The following is a 16689-nucleotide window of genomic DNA, read 5'->3' on the forward strand; positions in this document are numbered from 1 at the left end:
AAAAATGAATTAGCCAATGGCAAGCAAGAACAATACTAATCATAACAAAACAAAGAGTGAAATAATGTGGAGAGTCGAGTGGCCAAGAATTTCATTTTGAGGGTCACCAACAGCAGGCAGTGCAAACATTGGCATAATAGTTATCTGTGGTCCCCAAATTATGTACTGAGATATCCCAAGGCACCACAGAACACACACAGGCTAAGCAAGATGTTGTAATTTTTTTTTTTTTTTTTTTGAGATGAAGTTTCGCTCTTGTTGCCCAGGCTGGAGTGCAATGACACGATGTTGGCTCACTGCAACCTCTGCCTCCCGGGTTCAAGCAATTCTCCTGCCTCAGCCACCTGAGTAGCTGGGATTACAGGCATGTGCTACCACACTCAGCTAATTTTGTATTTTTAGCAGAAACGGGGTTTCATCATGTTGATCAGGCTGGTCTCAAATTCCTGACCTGAGGTGATCCACCCGCTTCAGCCTCCCAAAGTGCTGGGATTACAGGCGTGAGTCACCGTGCTCAGCCAATGTTGGAAATTTTTAAGGGAAATATAGTGACATATGCAGGACACTGTGCAAACTGCTATTATTAAGCTGTTGGGACCTAATTACTTAAAACACTGAACTATTAAGTATATATTTTGGCCTTGGGCACCATAAAAAAAATTACTAAGACAACTAATGGCACCCTGAACACAGAAAGTTTAGGAATCTCTGGCACATACAATTTTTTGTTAGGCTTGAAGGATATACAAGAACTGTAAAATACAAACAATTTCAAGCCATGCCCATACATACTCGTTTCCATTTCAGATGGCTTAACTGTGATAAAAGCTGCTTATTTAACCCATTTGTTCTGATTAAATCAGTGTGACCAAACACAGTCTTTAGAAAAAATAGATTATTCCCCCACATCAGGACCTTCAATCATAGAAAATAGGTGACTTTCACGTGCAAAATCCGTGACTACCTGATATTTTATCAACAAACATATACCTTTATGTGGGTTCTATCTCCTTCAAAGTAGTCATTTTGGGAGATTACACTTATTCTGGTGGAAGAATGACTCTGCTTAAAAATAATCATTCACGGCCGGGCACGGTGGCTCACGCTTGTAATCCCAGCACTTTGGGAGGCCGAGGCAGGCGGATCACGAGGTCAGGAGATCGAGACCACAGTGAAACCCCGTCTCTACTAAAAAATACAAAAAATTAGCCAGGCGTGGTGGCGGGCGCCTGTAGTCCCAGCTACTCGGAGAGGCTGAGGCAGGAGAATGGCGTGAACCCGGGAGGCGGAGCTTGTAGCGAGCCGAGATTGTGCCACTGCACTCCAGGCTGGGTGACAGAGCAAGACTCCATCTCAAAAAAATTATAAATAAAAAAAAACCATGCACTTTGGGCAGGGGTAGGGGGCGGGGTGTGGAAATCTTCATTTGAAATTATCTCCAGAGCCCATGACATGGTGTTTTACAAAGATTCAATGATGCTAAAACTCCAGCTCTGAGGGAAGATTTAACTTCTAGAAATTATCAAACAGAACTTTGTGCTAAATCTGATAAACAAGGCAGGTAAATCAAAGAGGGAAACACCTGGTAAGGATTTTTGTAAAAAGCAAAACAAACAACAACAAAACCTAAGTAATAATTCTCAAATGATGACACACATCTCAGAGGAGGGAGTGGATTCTAAAGCCTTTTCTGAAAGAGAAGTGGCAAAAATAATTTAATAGCATTATTTATATAAATATGTAGCCTCTCAAAGTGGCTATTCTGGTGGGCAATATTCATTGATACGTACAAACATAGGGTAATAGTCTTAAAAGTTACACATATTCCTTTTCTGGCACACCTCTTAAACCAGTAATATCAAAAAAATGGCTATTTTAATCAACATTTTCAAAAATTATAACACGGACAATTATATGATACAAAATCAAATACACCTGGGGAAATAAGCATGATCTCTTTTGTAGAGCTATACTGATTTTGTAATACATTGATAGGTGTAGACAGGGCTGATATTCAGATGGTCTACGCTGGTGGGGCATTAACTATTTTGAGGGTCATCCGTGAATACAGATGTCTTTATATGTAAGTCTATACGTACAGCATACTCCCAATTTATATATAGTTTAGGTATCTTGACTTTTTCAAAAGTTGGTTGATTGGCACTTACAACACAGTTTTCCAAAAACAAAACCATGCTCTAAAATTTAGTCTCGTGAGGCTATCAGGTCATTCTTTTGACATTAGCGTATAAGACATTTAATAACAGTGCAAAATATTGCTTCTCTGGGGAAAAGGTGTTCTAAACTTCCTATCAGTATCCCAGGAACATGCCTTCGCTCATAGTGAAAAAGAGATTTCCACTGATGAGGACAGGGAAAGAAATAGGACCTGTTGTTGTTACTCTCTGCAATGGCATGTTACTCCCTGCAAATGTTCAAAAGAAAGTAAATTTAAGTCAGTTCTCTTTAGAAGGTACTAGATCAGTGTTCTGAACCCAGCTTCATATCAGAATCACACGAAGGTGTGTAAAAAACAAAACAAAACAAAAAACAAAAAAACACCGATTCCTAGGCCCCACCAGTTAAATCCAAATCTCTGGTGGCTGGAACACTGGCAGCGACAGTGTTCACAGCTCCCAGATGGTTCCAATGTGCACCAGGGTTGAGAAGCATAGACTAACTTTTTCTCTACCCTACTATTAATATGATTGTTTTTGCAAGTTTGGCCTAGGTTCACAGATGGGAGAGGCGTACGTATGAGAAGTTACACATTTTGTTTAGAATGTCTCAAAGTGGAAAAACAGGTAAGAGTAATCGGACCTAGACCAGAGAGACAATTTGCTTTACATCGTTCATCAAAAGCTAAAATGGAGTAACTGGATTTTTTTTCCTATTGCTTCCTGTTTTCATAGATGGGTGAATAAAGTAAGGAATACAATTGTAATTTTTCTCTTGATCTCAAAGAGAAGAACTTCCAGATTTAGGAAGATAGATGGGGAAGTGAACAGCCATAATCACTCGGGTGATACTCCTTTTCTGGCTAGAATAAAATGAGGACAGAGGTAGCTTCAGAGCAGAAGAAACTCATGTTTAATCAAACAGATATAACTTGGAACTGAATATGAAGAAGTGTTCGGAAGTGTCACACTGATTCTGGGCAGGAGCAACTCCTCCTTGTCAAGAACAAGGAGGAAAAAATGCAAACAGAGAAAAATATATGATTGCACTTCAAAATCTAAAAGGGGAAGGAAGAGAGGATTCAGGGAAGCAATCCTCTCCATATTGAACGTGAGGCCAAGAAAGAAAACGTAAGGTTTTTTCTTCTTCTTTTTAAAATCAAATTCCTCTGTCCTTCCTTGTCCAAAAGCAATGCTTCCTGGTTATTCATCATAGGTCTATGTTTTCCCTGTCAATTACTTCACTCCTTGATCATCAAGAAACCTAGAGCTACAAATCATAGAACCTGTGGGTATATTTAGCCATGAGAAAGAACTTTTGCTGTTTAGTCAACTTGCTAGGAGCTCCCAATGAAGCTCGTCTGCTATAGAGGAGCCAGCTATTGCACACTGCTGAAGAAAGATGCGGCCTCAACTCAACTTGTGGTCATCTGGTAGTCCATGCCTAGGCATTAATTCAACCTTTCCCATTATTTCCTCATCTTATCAAAGAATTACTCACTACCTTTAATTTTCTCCTATTCTAGCCCTTCTATGAATAGTAAGGCTGCTTAACTGAACAAGAAAACAAACAAAGCCAAAGACTACATTAACTACAAAGGCAATCCTTAGAACTTACACATGGCAGGAGGGACAAACGCAGAAGAAGGCACCATTTTTTTCTGTGGTTTAACACATCTCCCCCTCAAAACTGACAAATGTCCTCCTTACCAAACAGAGATGCTCATAGAAACCACTTGGCAGGACTTGTGAATTGCCAAATAGACACACAAACACACACACACACACACACAGGTAGATGAATAGGTAGGTGGATATAAAATCATATTACGAATCACTTTCCACTAATACTATACCACAAGTGTTGGGAGAACCAAATGTTTTACCCTTTGAGCTGTGATATGAGTGATTTTTATGTTTTCCAAAGTTGGGAAAAAGAATATGACCAGAGCATCTTGCCACTTCCCCTAAAAGATGTGGTGATCACCCAGGATTGGGCAGATGTTTGCAAAAATGGCAGCAGTCACAACAGCTGGAACAGACATTTCACAAGAAGAGCTCCTTTTTGATATTTTTATAATATTCTCAAAGATGCATATTAAATAATTTCTTCTGGACCACAGACACAATTGAACTTAAAAAATAAAAGCCCTATAAATATTGCTAACCCAACCTTGTCTTTTTTTTTTTTTGAATCTCCCTTCTTGTATAAAATGGAATCTTTTCAACCAAGCACTTAAACATAAATATTAAAATAATAAATGGGACAAACTACAAATCTACTTATAATTTCATCACTACTGTAGCACCTTTTTGTCAGGGCCAATGCATTCATTTTGTAAAGAATAAGAGAAGTCTGAGAAGCTTGAGGACTCATATGACACATCATTAAATATTTAATCACCTTTTGAAGTCCTAAGCCTTTATCATAATTCATCCATCTAGACAGTTCATTCTATACTATAGATTCCAAGGCCCCCTTAAGAGGGGGATTAAAAAGAAAATTGGGAGAAAACCCTCTGAGAGGCAGGGTTAAATTATCTCAAAGATGACTTTCTATTGATGCTGTAGTAAACTTGCTTCACCCCGAAACCCACCAATCCACAGTAGGGTCAACCAATTAAGTCCATTGCTTTTTAGTCTCCAAGAATCAGTTTTACAAAAGATGCCACATCTGTTCCTTTGGATTCATGTAGGGTGAAAAATGGATGTTGCTAGAAAAGAAAAAGAAAAAACATGGTATTAATATCTCTCACTGACAATCAATATATGAGATTAGCAAGTGAATAGATCTGCTTGGTACAGGGATTAAGTATCCCTATCAGAGCTAGACTGGGCTTTTCCTACCCTTTCCAAAATCAAGCACACATCTAGTGATGCAAACATTTTAAAGATATCTCTTAGTTGTCACTCTTTCCATCTTGATATCTCTAGGTTTCCACTATATTCTTTAAATTTAAAAAAAAAAGTGTAATTATGCTACATAAGTCTCATCTGGAGCAAAATACAAAGATTGACAAAAAACAACCCAAACTCTGATTTACAAATAGCCCTGGGCCCCACAAGGTCATTTTAGGCTAATACAGTAGTAAGATAACAAGACAATTCATAGGTGTATGCACTTTTTTTTTTTTTTGAGATGGAGTCTCGCTCTATTGCCCAGGCTGGAGTGCAGTGGTGTGATCTTGGCTCACTGCAAACTCTGCCTCCCGGGTTCCGGTGATTCTCCTGCCTCAGCCTCCCAAGTAGCTGGGACTACAGGTGCATGCCACCATGCCTGGCTAATTTTTTATATTTTTAGTAGAGACAGGGTTTCACTGTGTTAGCCAGGATGGTCTTGATCTCCTGACCTTATGATCTGCCAGCCTCAGCCTCTCAAAGTGCTGGGATTGCAGGTGTGTGCCAGCATGCCCGGCCAGCAGTATGCACTTTTATTTCTCAGGAAAAAGACGATGGAATGAGAAGCCAATTTTGTTGAATAGTAAATGTGCAAGGAAGGTAGCCCTCGCCCTTGACGTTGGAGAATTGGTTTAGACTAAAACAGTTAAAGCCATTTGCCAAGCCACGAGTTATATTTATGTCTCTCCTGGTGAAGAGTTCATCCATCTGAAAAATAATGTAGACTGCCAAACTCTAGTTATGTGCAGAGAAAACCGAACTCGGAGGTTAAGGATTGAAAAGGGAAAAGAAGAGTCTCTATCTTCACAGCTCAGATCAAGTAAACTCTAAAAACATAACAAGTCTTATGCTTTGCTAGGGGAACAAGCATGGTATGTGATTCAAGAGGCCATGCATTTCAAAACAATTCTGAACAGGAAGCCATTTTCTCTGCACTAGAACAATTCTCCCCAGATTGCTCAATTTTGTTACAATAAGTGCCCGGCTCTCACAGTGGAAGCTGCCACCTCTACTTAGAAAGATACATCAGGTCATGAGCCACAGTTCTTACGGTGGAAATAGAACCAACCAAACCTACCCAAAAAGGATAATTCCTACAGGTAGAACTTAGTCCCACGTGTCTCACCTCCCCTGCTCACTTCCTTGACTGCCTGGTAGTACTATTTTCAATGACCAGTTGAGTAGCTAAATGTAAGCATTTTTACATCCAGACACATAAGTGACTCACTCTGTTTCCCCTGACTTTAGGGAGTTTAGTTTACAACCTTTATGTTGCCCAGCTGTAGGTTTTCTAATTATATTTGTTTTAAACCTGACAGCGGAGGGTTGGATGAGTCAGCTCCGTGGAAAACTGAGTTCCCACTCATGGAAATTCTAGGAAACAATGCAAATGGGAAAGGAACAAAGAAATAAAAACCCCAAAGAAGGTAGCTGGTCACGATTAAGTATCATGACTCAGAAAATGGAAAAGAGATTTTCTCCCTTTGTCCATCTGAGGACACAGGTTGGGTGTTGGCTCGGATCCTTACACTCATGAAATGAACTGAAGCTCTGAGTGCCAGGTCCTTCCTCCTGACCTCCCTCAAAAACTAAATAGCAGCCATACTTCTGATTAGTAACCACATACACAGCACACTTACCAAGGACTCTACCATCATGCTTATTAGCTTTCCCACATCCTCTGGACATTTGGAAATCTTTTAATGTACTTAAAAGCTTTTTACTATCAAAACAGGACATGCCAAACCTCAGATTATCTTGGTGACTGCTTCCAACACCTGCCAGCCCCACCTTGCCTTTTGTTCTGCTAGTGGCTATTAGCTCAGTAGATGTTGCCTGAGTCTGCAAATGAATTAAATAATCTGACTTGAAGTCTTTAATAAAAAAAAAAGAAAATCCCTAGGCATCTTTCCATTTATTCCCAGGTTGAGAAAATGCTATGAGAGCCAGAAGGACACGGGGGAGGAAAACGGGTAGGCATGACAAATGGAAAGTGTGACTTGCCTTCTTGTGTGGGTTTTGAGGCTGTAAAAGGTTAAGAGGGAATCCAGTCCCTCCTATAAGCAATGGATTAAGATTAGCAAGGGCAGCAACCAGGAAATGGGCAAATGAGGGACTATGAATAATACTCAGACTATAGTCCCAGGCTGGGTTTAAAAGAGGAGCCGGGGAGACAAGAAGGGAGGCCTTTATACCATTTAGGCTCACTGATGTGCCTGAAGAAAACATGGAGATCCATGAACATACGGTGAGGAATACAGAGACAAGCTACAGTCACCAGCAGGTCTCCCTGTCCCATGCATAGCACCTCATCCCTTAAGACTATGGTTTTGAATGGGTCAGGCATCTTTGTTTAACATACAATTCAACCTAGAACTTCCTAAGATAATTGGAGAACATAATTATTTCACTGGGCAATCACTTGAATGAACTGGTTATCTTTTCTGGTGATTATCATCTAGGGCAGGGATCAGCTACCTATGACCCAGAGGCCAAATTCAGCCCACTGCCTGTTTTTTTAAATAAAGTTTTATTGGAACACAGCCACACACACCCCATTTTTTTTTTAACACATTGGATATGGCTGCTTTCACATTGCAACACTGAATTGAGCCATTGTAAACAGCAACTGTATAGCCTACAAAGACTAAAATACTTACTATTTAGTCCTTTACAGAAATCGTTGGCTGCTACCTACTTTAGAAGAACAAATTCTACTGAGTCATACTCCCCAGTGACATTTGAGAGAACAAGCAAATGACATGATCTTAAAGAATGCACACCCTTCAATCCGTGTTAGGGAGAGAAACATTTGGAATTTCTATAAGAGGGACATGTCTAGGTTAAGGCCTTAATTAAATTGTCCTTCACCTGGAAAAAGGATTATTTTTTTCCTTCATACTTCCTCACCAGCTCCTAAAATCTAAACAATTGCCTCTCAGCAAGTGTTTTCCCAATGCTAAAGTCAGGGAGTTTGGACTCAGATTTTCCATTTGAAAACCTCAACTCCACAGGAAAGCAGGGAACAGTTATAGTCTTAAAAGGCAAGTCCATTTCCAGTACCACAAAGACTAATGCTGTAAGAAGAAAAGGGGAACTGACATGATTTTATAACATTAATATATATGTAGGCCATAAAATATCACAGGGTTAGAACATATTGCAAATGTAGAATTTGACATCAGCTGCCCATGTATATTAAGCATTCTTTTTCTCAAGCGTGTTTCAGTGAAATTTCTGATCCAAAACCATTTGGAAGAAGAAAAAGTAGCCGGAAATATATAGAAAATATTCTTCTTATCCAAACAGTTACAAAACATGGCAACTTTAGAATAGGAATACAGGTGCACACTTGTAGTCCCAGCTACTTGGGGGGCCCAGGCAGGGGGATTGTTTCAGCCCAGGAATTCGAGACCAGCCTGGGCAACACAATGAGACTCCATCTCTAAAAAATAAAAATTAAAATATAAATAAGTAAAATAGGATTACAGGCTCCATAGTATCCTACAAGAATAACTCTATATCTACTGTATTTTATGTGAAATTAATTTTAAAATGCCCTAGCGGGTGCATAAGCACATTAAAAAAGAGTAAACAGAACCAAAAAAGCCTTTGACTGGCTATTAAAAAATAATAAGGAAGAAAATATTCAACTTAAACATGTACTATGCTAGGATTTTCTCAAACATTACTCATATTTCCTTCTTTAACTGTGAGTTTTAGTTGAATCAAGATGGTAGAGTGCTGAGCACCAGGGGCTGCCTTTTAATGGACCCAATGGAGGCCCAAGGAGATGGTCTCATCTCCAATTCATCCAGTTGCAAAATGGTTCAATCTTCAATCAAAGTGTAGGCAACAGACGTGAAAACCTACGTGATTGGCTGTAACTATCATGCATCTTCCTGATCAGCTTTCTATAACTCTTCCTGACTTGACATTTCCAAGCTGTGCTTCCTCATATCTAAGCCACCTCACCACAGCATTTGACACTAGGAATCCATGCTTCTAAGACATGCCCTGAGTTGGTCTTGAAGACAGCAGGGCTTGTGGCTGGGATAGCAGAGGAGCAAGCATTTAATGCCTCATGACTGACTGTGTTCCAGTAAGAAAGGGTGTCAGTGTTTTATTGCTTTTGAAATTGTGCATGAACGTAACTCTTCTTTCCCCCGCTAAAATGAAAACCTTGATAATTGAAACAAATCTGGGAGTTAACATAAATTAGCAAAGAGTCTGAATTTTATATATTTCTCCCCCTCAAAAATGTGTTTCTCCTACATTCAACATATACTTAGATAAATCAAAGCATTGCCAAGTTTAGGTCCTTGCCATTTGTATTTAGCTTAGAATCATTAGTAATTAGCTTAGAATTGTAGTTATCAGAGTTTTGTTTGTTTGTTTGTTTTTCTTTGAGACAGGGTCTCACTCTGTTGCCCAGGCTGGAATTCAGTGGCACAATCACGGCTCACTGCAGCCTTAACTTCCCGGGCTCAAGTGATCCTGCCACCTCGGCCTCATGAGTAGCTGGGCTACAGGCAAATGCCACCATGCCCGGCTAATTTTTTGTACTTTTTGTAGAGGTGGGGTTTCATCATGTTGCCCAGGTTGGGCTCCAACTCCTGGGCTCAAGCAATCTGCCCAACTCGGCCTCCCAGAGTGCTGGGATTACAGGCATGAACAGCCACCGTGTCCTGCCTATAGTTACCACAATTTAAGAAACGTTATTTTAATACAACAATGCTAAGTCTTACTTTCTTCACTCTTGCTTTTTATAGACACAGCAAGTGATAAACTGTGAATGCTGAGGGAGTATAATTTAAACTAATAATGCTTTGTCTTACTTTTTTCCACCAAAGTGAAAACAAAAAGCAAAAATTTTTTTTCCTCCCTAGCTACCCACCAAAAAGTTGTTCATCTAATTTAGCCCAGATATTTGATCAAAAATTGATCAGTCAAATAGCATTTAAGTTTTCCTCATTATTGAAATCTCTTAAATCATACTTTCCTTAATTTTCTCTTAGTAATATGAGGATTCTCATATCTTTTAAATTCAAAAATATAAATTGTATATACATAATTTGCTCTGTATCATGACAGGTTTATTAGCCTGGAAAAAAACTACTAAGAATAGTGACAGGTCCCAACCTGTATTTAAGAAGGATGTAGGATGAACTCTTTAACTCTCTTTCCTGGAGTTCAAGTCCTGTCACTGATGTCTCAATGAACCAACTCTTCCAATATTGTGATGTGATGATAATTTAGGTCTTAGTGACTTTGCCTTTTATAGCTATTAGTATAGTCATGTTTATATTGCTAACAATACTCACCATTAGCTCTGGGTATGTAGGCCGTTCTTTGGAATTCTTCTTTAAGCTTAAAGAAAAAAAATTAATCATTAAAATCTAGAAGCCATATATATTTTCATTAGACAAGGATTTCAGAACCTGTAGAACACTAAACATAATCAGCTTTAAAAGCGTATTGAAAACACAGCCTCCTACCTTAACTTTCCTCTTCTGTAACGCTTATGTATTATGTTTTAAATCACCCTGGTTGTGCCTTAATGGGAAAAATAGTTGTGTGTGTGTGTGTGTGTGTGCACTTTCCTTCTGATACTTTACCAATGACATACACACTAATTTTTCTGATCTACAGCCATTGTATTTCAAAAATATCTACTTTCCTTCAAAGCAGCTTTTAATGCCATTTCCACAGACAAAGAAATTGGCAAGTGTTTCTTACATTGCCATTTGTTACTTCTTCACTGTCAGGTACCTGGTTCTTTTTGCTTCTGTTTCCCATGAATGCATAATTTGCTTTTATATAGTCCTAACGAAACCTGCCTGAGATAGAAGCAATAAACCCCTAATATTAATTTTCTTTTCCTTGAGACAGGGGCTGGCTCTGTTGCCCAGGCTGGGGTGCAGGGGCATGCAATCTCGGCTAACGGCAGCCTCCACCTCCCTAGGCTCAGGTGATCTTCCTGCCTCAGCCTCCTGAGTAGCTGGGATTACAGGCACGTGCCACCATGCCTGGCTAATTTTTGTATTTTTTGTAGAGGCAGGATTTCACCATGTTGCCCAGGCTGGTCTCGAAGTCTTAGGCTCAAGTGATCCACCTGCCTCAGCTTCCCAAAGAGTTGGGAGTACAGGTGTGAGCCACTGTGCCCAACCCCCCATAACATTTCTAAGGTAATACTACTTGTTTATGACAAAGGTAATAAGACCTGTTTACGACAGCTGATAAAAGAGAGAGCGCGCTCAGTGACAGCAATTATTCTTGTTAGAAATACTTTATGGTCATGTGCTGTTGTCAGGTGACTTCTGGTTATTCTGCTCTCCGTTGACACAGACATTTAATAATATTTGATACTGGAGGCAATAAGTGCTGTTACTTATTATTTAACAGTAATAAAACTGTAAGATGAAGAGACCAACCCATCATCCCATTATCAGCCCATCCCTATCCTCTATCCAACTCTGGCCTTAAAATGAAAAAAAAAGAAAGAAAGAAAGAAAAGAAAAGAAACAATTTACTTGGAGTTGGAATCCCAGGTTACAGAATGCAGAAAATGATGATTTTGAAAACTATGATTTGCAAGGCAACCTACAGACTCCTGTGCCCAATGGACCACAAAATCATACATGAATGGAAAGGAGCTTTGCCTGGCATTGGAATGGAAAGGAATTTTGCCTGGATTTGGAGGAATCAAAATGTAACTGATTATTAGGTTGCTGGGATTTGAGCTAATGGATCATTCTGAGCAAATGAGACCTAGTACGTGTGACGTGAGCTCTGCCTCACCCTCTGAAGCTAAGCATGACAGGGTAAGATACAGAACCATGAGAGAGCGAAGTAGTTCAGGCACTTCGAGAAACTGTGGTTTAAAACGAAATAAAATTAAAAAAAAAAAAAAAAAAAAAAACAGAGAGAGAGAAAGTTTTTGAACCAAAACAACTTAAAATCAGCCTACCAGTTTGTTCCAGGCAATGCTGTGGGTGGAAGCCAGGGAACCTGAGACAGGCTACGGGTAGATGTGAGGACAGAAGTTTCAACCTGGAACTGAGGGCAGACCTAGGACCTAGTGACCTCAGTGACCAGACAACCTATGAGAGAAAGTTTCATCTCAACTGAGGATAAAAATAAGAGCACATTAGAAAGAGGAATTAACAGCTGGCAAAGTCCGATTGATATGGGAATGTGTGCTGAGTGAAATGAATGAGTCTGTGTAACTCCCACTGATGGTTTTGTAGGTACCTAGATGCTGAGAGTCCAAGTGGGTGGTTCTCAGCTGGAGGTCATTTTGCTCCCAGGGGATATATGGAAAATGTCAGGAGGCATTTTTGGTTGTTACATCTGGTGGCAGGGTGTTACTGGCATCTAATAGGTAGAGGCCAGGGATGTTGCTAAACATCCTATAATGCACTGGGCAATCCCCCACAACAAAGAACACTCTAGCCCAAAATGTCATTAGTGCAGAGATTAAGAAACGCTGTGCTATGTGTAATAGGTGGCCCCTCCTTGTTGCAGCTTCCTCTCCCCTTCACTTAAAAGGACCATCTCCAGCTGGTTTGTCTGTCTTTAAGCACATTCTCACCACAACCGTCTCCTACCCTCAACCCTCAACCCCAGGAAGCAAGTGTTTCTTTCTAAGTTCAAGAGCTAGTTTACCTAGAAAGAAACACAGAAGCAGCAATGTGATCCCAGGAGCGTTGCTGACTTGCACACAGACCCTGGTAAAAAAAACAAACAGGCTAGAAGCCCTGAATTTCCCACTATTGTTCAAAGCAAATCAAAAACCAGAAATTCTTCTCTATCGTTGGAACAATGTAACACGCTAAGTAAATAACAAAAAGCACAAGCACAACATTAAATCCACACTCAATATTCAGATGGTTGACTCTGGATGTCTCTATTTAGACCTTAAACTCTGCATTGCATCTGGAACATTCTCATTGAGGACCCAGGCCCACTCCGTTACTAGCTTTCATCGGTCAACAACAGAACCAAGGCAGTGTCAGGAAGAAAAGCTTGTTTCTCAAATGTAAAAATGTGCTGATTTTTTTACTTTATATTTAGCAGAAAAGATAAAATGACTGTCTCTTTCCAACAGATAGATGAGCTTAAGCATCTCCATTTTTTTTTTTTTTTTTTTTTTTTGAGACGGAGTCTCGCTCTGTCGCCCAGGCTGGAGTGCAGTGGCACAATCTCGGCTCACTGCAAGCTCCGCCTCCCGGGTTCACGCCATTCTCCTGCCTCAGCCTCTCCGAGTAGCTGGGACTACAGGCGCCCACCATCACGCCCGGCTAATTTTTTTGTATTTTTAGTAGAGATGGGGTTTCACCATGATCTCGATCTCCTGACCTCGTGATCCGCCCGCCTCGGCCTCCCAAAGTGCTGGGATTACAAGCGTGAGCCACCGTGCCCGGCCTCCATTTTTTAAAATACTGTATTTTTTTAAATGCTGTATTTTTTTAAATGCTGTATTTTTTAAAATGCTGTATTTTTTAAAATACTGATTTTGAGTCAGAATATCTTATCTTTTCACTTCTGGAACAGCTTATAAAGATTTCTCGGCCAGGTGCAGTGGCTCATGCCTGTAATCCCAACACTTTGGGAGGGTGAGACAGGTGGATCAATTGAGCTCACTTGAGGTCAGGAGTTCAAGACCAGCCTGGCCAACCTGGTGAAACCCCAACTCTACTAAAAATACAAAAATTAGCTGAGCATGGTGGCAGGAGCCTGTAATCCCAGTTACTAGGGAGGCTGAGGCACAAGAATCACTTGAACCCGAGAGGCAGAGGTTGCAGTGAGCTGAGGTTGCACCACTGTACTCCAGCCTGGGCAACGGTGAGACTGTATCAAAAAAGAAAAAAAAAAATCTCCAGATTTTTGTTAACTCTGTATAAAGAAAATATGGGTAAAGTACCCTAGGTGATCCATCATAAAGTGTTAAAGATTCCTGAAACCTCCAAAACTACTGGCCAATTGGCTATTCCTTGACTCATGGCCCCTGATTAGAAAGCTCACAATCTACCCCAAACACTACTGCAGAATATAAACGGAAAATACTTACACCGCAAAGCAAGGCTGTTTATTAAATTAATGTAACTGATATAACCCATTCTCTCTATCTTTTAAATCAAGAACACTTCAAAACATGGGCTAAGAATAGCAAAATACTCAGGATAAGGCTGGGGGGGAAAGCAAATTTTCCATGTTTAGTAGGAAGTACTTGAAATTCAGTATACAATAACAACTTTGGAGTTCAAAGCAACACCAATTTCTTTTTGAACTGGAATCAGACTTGAATTTTCAAAGAGCTTGTCATTTTCAAGCGTGCAATTAGCTAACTGCCCTAATTCCTTTTCCAAATGCCACAACACACGCTTCTGACCATAGCTGACACTAAAAAACAGCTCATGCTGTCTTGAGAATTGCTAGCTTGTAGTTTGTGCTGACCAGAGGATTTCTGCCTATTTGAATTCCCCCGATCATTTCCAAGAAGGGCTATTTGGTACATCCACAGAATAAAAACACATTGCGCCTTTCAAGACATACATTTGTCAAAAGCTAAATAAACATCTAGTGCCTCTTTTTACTGTCCTTCCTACGCAAGTAGGAGACTGTATTTGACTGCCTGTGTTTTATGCTAGTTTCTCTGAGTCAGACAATAACGATGCTTGAGTGGGCCTCCACTACCCTTCAATATGCCATCAGACTGGTCAGTTGGGCCCACAGCTTCTTAAATAGGCCTAGAGAAAAAGCCAAAGGGAAGTCCAGCTGATTTGGCACTCAGCAGTTGATTTCCAGTGACTTCCTTCTGTGAACCTATAGGAAGAGTTTATGATGAAAAGTGTAAACTGGCTAAGATTCCAATCTTTTGCGAACTCGTTTGTTAAGCCTTCTGCAGGACTAGAAAGCAAGACTTCTCTATTAGACTTCTCTGTGATGAATCCCAAAACAAGGCTGACATGGTCAACACAACCCAACCCAAGAACTCCTTAAAACCCCTATGATAAGAAAGAGATATATAGGAAAAAGAGGAAGAAAATCTCATTCTGTAGTCCTATCTCAAAATAAATACAGAAAAGAAGGGCTTGTAAGAAACCATTGTGGGTTTGCTTTTTTCCTTTATGTTCATATGGTTAATTCTTCTTTCTCCTTCAAGATAACATTGTCAGATGATACTGCAAAAGAAATGCAAAAACTGGAACTCTGGACTCGAGGTCTAACTTTGGGTGTGGTGATGATAGCCTGTAAGAGCTTTTCTACTTCACCCCACAAACCAAGCGATTTACTGTCAACTAACAAGCAGTGATCAGTACTGATGGGCCAGACAAGAGTGGCTACCAAGTCAATTCCCTGGATACAGAATTATGGTACCTAGCAACATGGTGATGGCATCATGCCAAGTTGATTCCTTGGGTGCAGGTGTATGATACCTAGTAGCTTTGTGACATCGAATGCTTAGGTAGGATACACAAGTTCACAAATACTCTGACAGTTACCTAGGCTGTGGGTAATGTGTTCTTTTTCTACATACCAAAGACAGATGTAGGCAATAAAAACATAGATGTATCTATCTTGAAATTTGAGATTAAATATTTCACTTTCCAAATCCGTAGTCTCCCTTCCCCACTATAGGACACAGAGTTGGGGAAGTCTGGGAGGACCATAGCCTATGTAATAAAAATATAAAAAACATGGAGATCACGAAAAAAAAAGGTCCTTTAATGAAGATATGTCTCAATAATAAGCTTTATTCATGAGAAAAATAAAAGAATAGCTGATAAAGGGGAGTTACGTGCACAGGGAATAGCCCTCTGTTCATGAAGAGGTAGAAGAGGTACTCTTCTGTTAACAGTCACTTTTCCATTCTTTCCATCAAGCTCCAGATCAAACCTCAAGCTTTCGGTAATCAAACAAGTAAAATCACTAGATTGCTAATGGACGGAGGTATGTACCCATATATTAATATATGTATGAAAAATAAAATTGCTTCCATAAAGTTCTAGGCCAGTCATAAACTCTAAAAGGAAATCAGTGCTACTTTTTGAGTATAAGATGACTTTTTCAACCCAGTTGAAAAATAATGTTCGTGCTTAAGGGATATCAAAGAAAATATATCGGTGGTTTGTGGCAGGCAAAAAAATTATTGACCTGGGATCTGAAATAGGAGAGCTTGCATGCTGAAAAAGTCAAACTGAGGATAAGTAAGAAGGCCCATAAAATTCAGAATTAACGATTCCCTTCTACTTCTTAATTCCCATACCAACAAAATGACTATTTTAGACAATTGATATTCTTAAGCATAGCATTCTACCAGAACTATAATACTGACACTTTGAGGAAGGAAAATTTATCTTTTTTTTTTTTTTTTTTTTTTTTGAGATGGAGTCTCGCTCTGTCACCCAGGCTGGAGTGCAGTGGCGCGATCTTGGCTCACTGCAAGCTCCGCCTCCTGGGTTCATGCCATTCTCCTGCCTCAGCCTCTCCGAGTAGCTGGGACTACAGGCGCCCGCCACCATGCCCGGCTAATTTTTTGTATTTTTAGTAGAGACAGGGTATTATTTTTAATATACCCAGATATAAGACAAACTGACTTACTTGAGTA

At 39.9% G+C, this 16689-nt stretch overlaps 1 protein-coding gene across 4 annotated transcripts in view; it reads right to left on the reverse strand.

Annotated features, from left to right (window-relative positions):
- Positions 1–1860: 1860 nt before the first annotated feature.
- MAP2K6 (mitogen-activated protein kinase kinase 6) overlaps positions 1861–16689 on the reverse strand; it is a 131635-nt gene continuing 116806 nt past the window's right edge. For 2 of the 4 annotated variants that reach the window (XM_003276083.4, XM_030827680.1), the window contains exons 11-12: positions 10400–10445; positions 1862–4891 (exon numbers count right to left, since the gene is read on the reverse strand). In XM_003276083.4, coding sequence (XP_003276131.1) covers positions 4814–4891; positions 10400–10445 — 124 coding nt within the window. In that variant the 3' untranslated portion in view covers positions 1862–4813. Of the gene's footprint in view, positions 4892–10399; positions 10446–12498; positions 12806–16689 lie in introns of those variants that run through there. The other 2 variants (XM_030827679.1, XM_030827678.1) reach the window with 2 other exon arrangements.

The sequence above is a fragment of the Nomascus leucogenys genome, chromosome 14 (assembly GCF_006542625.1).
Source record: "Nomascus leucogenys isolate Asia chromosome 14, Asia_NLE_v1, whole genome shotgun sequence".
In the NCBI taxonomy this organism is placed as follows: Eukaryota; Metazoa; Chordata; class Mammalia; order Primates; family Hylobatidae; genus Nomascus; species Nomascus leucogenys.